Source organism: Octopus bimaculoides, chromosome 27 (assembly GCF_001194135.2).
Source record: "Octopus bimaculoides isolate UCB-OBI-ISO-001 chromosome 27, ASM119413v2, whole genome shotgun sequence".
Taxonomy (NCBI): Eukaryota; Metazoa; Mollusca; class Cephalopoda; order Octopoda; family Octopodidae; genus Octopus; species Octopus bimaculoides.
In genome coordinates, this window is record NC_069007.1 from 18,292,793 (window position 1) to 18,298,224 (window position 5,432).

At 40.3% G+C, this 5,432-nt stretch overlaps 1 protein-coding gene across 2 annotated transcripts in view; it reads left to right on the top strand.

Annotated features, from left to right (window-relative positions):
* Positions 1-2,073: 2,073 nt before the first annotated feature.
* LOC106876614 (integrin alpha pat-2) overlaps positions 2,074-5,432 on the top strand; it is a 22,600-nt gene continuing 19,241 nt past the window's right edge. For both annotated transcript variants that reach the window (XM_014925225.2, XM_052977222.1), the window contains exons 1-4: positions 2,074-2,180; positions 3,522-3,663; positions 4,036-4,124; positions 4,358-4,644. In XM_014925225.2, coding sequence (XP_014780711.2) covers positions 2,163-2,180; positions 3,522-3,663; positions 4,036-4,124; positions 4,358-4,644 — 536 coding nt within the window. In that variant the 5' untranslated portion in view covers positions 2,074-2,162. The remainder of the gene's footprint in view (positions 2,181-3,521; positions 3,664-4,035; positions 4,125-4,357; positions 4,645-5,432) is intronic.

A 5,432-nucleotide genomic window follows, 5' to 3' on the forward strand; every position in this document is an offset into this window, starting at 1 on the left:
ATATATATATATATATATATATATATATATATATACACACATATATATATATATATATACATATATACGACGGGCTTCTTTCAGTTTCCGTCTACCAAATCCACTCACAAGGCTTTGGTTGGCCTGAGCCTATAGTAAAAAACACTTGCCCAAGGTGCCACGCAGTGGGACTGAACCCGGAACCATGTGGTTGGTAAGCAAGCTACTTACCACACAGCCACTCCTACACTTTATCTGTATATATGTATGTATGTATGCCTATATATATGTATGTATGTGTATATACAGACACTCACTCATTCATACATGTATATACACTCATCCATCCATGCAGCCAGTCCTTCCTACCTAATCCATTTTCATAATTCAGTCCAGCCTGTTATTCCAACTTTCCAAATATTTTAAAGAAATTCTTTGTTTCCCCCCTATTTTTGTTTTTTTTTTGGTAATGGTAGGGAATGGGCCATTAAGTAAACTCTGTTGAATGCTCTAATTACTCTCGTAATTAACCACTTAGGAATTAACGACGTCAAGCATTATAAACACCAATCAGAGACAAAAGTGTAGCAATGGCCTGTAAACAAGACTTGAACCGGGAATCTGTTGTTTACCAGGTGATCATGTGACTGATTCTAGACCAATCATCTGCTGTTTCACTGCCATCAACATCACTGAATACCCTTCTTCCCATTTCTGCCATTTCCTCAAATTTGATATCCTAATTTGTTTCTGCTTGTTTAAGATCCTCCAATTATCTTGACAAAATAAATTAATCAGTCATGTAGTCATTAACTGGCTTATCGTCTTGTAAATACCAGCAGTTGCCAGGAATGGTGTTTTATGTGTCAATTAGTCTGTCCAGTAGTTTTACACTGCTAAACTTAGTGGGTATTTAAGTGATGCGTTCATGAATCGTTGATAAGTAGGATATGGTTCTGATGAAAGAGCAATAACTTTTGAAATATGCATATACACCCATTAGCTATTTTTTCTGTCTTCAATCACATTGTTTAGAGCATTGCACAAAGTAAATATCTGTTCCGGCTCTTAACCTTCTGAGTTCAAATCCAGCTGAAAGCATTTTTGCTTTTCTTCCTCCTGGGGCCAATAAAGAAAGTATCAATCTCAGACAGTGGATTGGAGAATCATCAGGATTTTGGATAAACTTTGTGGTGTCTGCTCCAGTTCTCTATGTACTGATTTCAAATCTTGTTAAGATCCCTTTCATCACTATCCTCCTCCTGGGGCATCCAAAATAAAGTAACTAGTCGTGGGTGAGATGTGTGGTGGGGATTTGTTCGCGTAAAAGCCTGTGCTGTGTTTACTCTGGGTTTTAATTTTCTGGATTTGTAGGGGCAGGGAGCTGGCAGAATCATTAGGATGCAAGGCAAAATGCTTAGTGGTTGAGTTCAAATTCCACCAAGGTCAACTTTGCCCTGCATACTCCCAGGGTCAATAAAATAAGTACCAGTTAAGCACTGGGGTCAATGTAATCAACTTATCCCCTGCCCTGAGATTGTTGATCTTGTACCAAAATGTGAAACCAATATATTAATACATTTATTTTTTGTTATTGCCCACAAGGGGCTAAACACAGAGGGGACAAACAAGGACAGACAGACAGATTAAGTCAATTACATCGACCGCAGTGCGTAACTGGTACTTATTTAATCGACCCCGAAAGGATGAAAGGCAAAGTCGACCTCGGCGGAATTTGAACTCATATGAAATACTGCTAAGCATTTTGCCAGGCATGCTAACGATTCTGCCAGCTTGCCTATTAATCAATATATTAATCAATATATTAATCAATATATTAATCAATATAAGGCGGAGAGCTGGCAGAAACGTTGGCACGCCGGGCGAAATGCTTAGCGGTATTTCATCTGTCTTTACGTTCTGAGTTCAAATTCCGCCGAGGTTGACTTTGCCTGTCATCTTTTCAGGGTTGATGTCGATCTAATCGACTGGCCCCCTCCCCAAAACTTTCGGGCCTTGTGCCTAGAGTAGAAAAGATTATATTAATCAATATAATTTCATAATCATATTTCTTGTGTATTTTTCTAAATGGTTTTTATTTTCTCTTTCTTAGTTATCATGACCTTATTGTCGGAGCCCCATTTTACCAACATCCAAAGAAAGGTGGAGCCATTTACATTTACATGGGTGTCCCTAATGGGGTCAGTATCTTCTTTTTTTGTCTCTAAGATCTCTATTTTTCACTAAAATATGTTTGGGGTGCATGGCTATGTGGTAAGAAGCTTGCTTCCCAGTCAAGTGGTGTTAGGCTCAGTCCTGCTGCATGGCACCTTGGACAAGTGTCTTCTACTATAGACCTGAGCCAACCAAAACCTTGTGAGTGGATTTGAGAGAACATGGTTGATGCCAATGTCGCCTGACTGGCACCCGTGCTGGTGGCACACAAAAAGCAGCCATTACACTCTCTCAGAGTGGGTGGCATTATAGGAAGGGCATCCAGCTGTAGAAACCTTGACAGATTAGATTGGAGCCTGGTGCAGCCTCCTGGCTTGCCAGCCCTCAGTTGAACCGTCCAACCCATGCCAGCATGGAAAGCAGACGTTAAGCAATGATGATCATGATGAAACTGAAAAAATCTATTGAATATGTATGTGTGTGTGTGTGTCTTTAAGTTTGCCTTCAAGCACCACTTGACAACTGCATAACTAAGCACTTCAGCAAGAAGAAACTGATAGAATAAGTTCTGGAATAAGTAGGGGGTGGGGCACAATGAGTAATAGTTACAACAATTTTAACTTTAAGAAACAAGTATCTTTCAATAGTGTTTATTCCCTCACAAAAACAATACCAGCTTAGCAAATGACCTTCTCTAAATGCATTAAAAACATTATAACATATCCTGAACACAATTTCACAAAATTTGCCAGTGCCCCTGGACTGGCTCTTGTGCGGGTGGCACATGAAATACACCATTTTGAGCATGGCCGTTGCCAGTACCGCCTGACTGGCCTTCGTGCCGGTGGCACGTAAAAGCACCCACTACACTCTCGGAGTGGTTGGTGTTAGGAAGGACATCCAGCTGTAGAAATTCTGCCAAATCAGATTGGAGTCTGGTGTAACCATCTGGTTTCACCAGTCCTCAGTCAAATCATCCAACCCATGCTAGCATGGAAAGCGGACGTTAAACAACAACGATGATGATGATTTTCATTTACTTCAAGCATACAAAAGACAAATTTAACTGGGGCAAAATGAGTAAAACAAAATACAACAAAGACAGGTGAAGGAACAACAAGCCGGTGTATTATAGTTCGATGCTCAGGAATAATGGAAAAGTCCTTGATGTTTCAAGCGTATGCTCTTTGACAGGAGGGATTGAGAGGGAATAAAATGGAGAGAAAACGGCAAAAAACAGAGAGAGATTAAAATGTGTAGGGTTTAACAGTTCGTATTTGTACACATACACATGGCTTGCCTTTTATGAAGTCTGTTATTTTGAACATGTTTATCACCTCTTCCCCTAAAACATTCTTTTGTTTCAGGAAATGGATGAGAGTACAGTTCCCTTCAAAATTCTGAGTCGAGACATGAACGAGCTAGAATGTTATACACTCGGGTGTGAGCACGGTCGCTTCGGGGCAGCACTGGCCAACGCAGACGACTTGAATCAGGATGGTTATGAGGGTACGTTGCATTTAAAACTACCATCACTACTACTACTACTACAATAATAGTCTGTTTCTCTAGAACTCCTATGCATAAATAACATTTTCATTGTTGTTGTTGTTGTTGTTGTTGTTGTACTTCTTACACCTCTTGAAAAGTTATTCTTAATGCAGATACTCTTCTCTGTTAATCCTCATTCTTTAACCATTCCTTCCCCCACCCCACTCCACCCATATTTTTTGTTGAAAACTTTTGTTTGATAGAACCAGGGATGATCCCAAATCAGCTGGATTCAGAAGGATTTACCAATCTTTAATTTATTTTTTTGTTTCTGCGTTCATTAAATCATTTTTCTATTATCTTTGTTTTTTAATTTTTTTTTGCACTTAGACCTTCTGGTTGGAGCCCCATATGAAGGACATGGTGCAGTCTATGTCTTCCACGGCTCCAAAGATGGAATTGTCGAAAAGCCAACACAGGTGAGAAGAAACTCTAGCAAAATATAAGCATTTCAAAGATGTATTTGTCTGACAAGTGATTCAACCCTTTAGTATTCTAACTGGCTGTATCTTGCCTAAATATTTTACCTGCTTTGTTCAAACTGGCCAGATCTGACCTTTATAGAATTTTATAGAATCTGTAGCGATAAACATAAAAATGAGATAAATGCTAATGTATATTTGTGTCTAAACTTTCCTCACTTCTGTTCCAGAGAATTGCTGCCAGCAATTTGCAACACCATACTTTCAAGTCTTTCGGTTCATCATTTGCAACCGGCATGGACATTGACAAGAACGGTTATCCAGATGTTTTAGTCGGAGCCTTTGAATCTGATTCCTTAGCTCTGCTATTATCCCGTCCAGTTCTAACACTGTCTTCTAATATTATTCTTTCACCAAAATCCATTGACTTAAAGGCTGCCAAAACTTGTCCTTCCAATATTCCAGCAAAACATTGCATAACAGTTAAGTTATGTCTGAAATACACTGCAACAATAACGTAAGTTTAATATTATTTTAACTTGAGAGGGCAAAAAGCTTGTACAATTGTTAGCCCACCCGGAAAAATGCTTAGCAGCATTTCATCCTTCCTTATATTCTGGGTTCAGTGGAGGCGCACTGGCCCAGTGGTTAGGGCAGTGGACTCGCGGTCATAGGATCGCGGTTTCAATTCCCAGACAGGCGTTCTGAGTGTTTATTGAGTGAAAACACCTAAATCTCCACGAGGCTCCGGCAGGGGATGGTGGTGAACCCTGCTGTACTCTTTCACCACAACTTTCTCTCACTCTTACTTCGTGTTTCTGTTGTGCCTGTAATTCAAAGGGTCAGCCTTGTCACACTGTGTCACGCTGAATATCCACGAGAACTACGTTAAGGGTACACGTATCTGTGGAATGCTCAACCACTTGCACGTTTGTGGAGGCGCAATGGCCCAGTGGTTAGGGCAGTGGACTCGCGGTTTCGATTCCCAGACCGGGCGTTCTGAGTGTTTATTGAGTGAAAACACCTAAAGCTCCACGAGGCTCCGGCAGGGGATGGTGGTGAATCCTGCTGTACTCTTTCACCACAACTTTCTCTCACTCTTTCTTCCTGTTTCTGTTGTACCTGTATTTCAAAGGGTCAGCCTTGTCACACTGTTTCACGCTGAATATCCCCGAGAACTACGTTAAGGGTACACGTGTCTGTGGAGTGCTCAGCCACTTGCACGTTAGTTTCACCTTAGAGAGATGTATATATAAGTGAAAGAGAATAGAGGATAAATTTTGGAAAATGTTTTTTTTTCTTCTA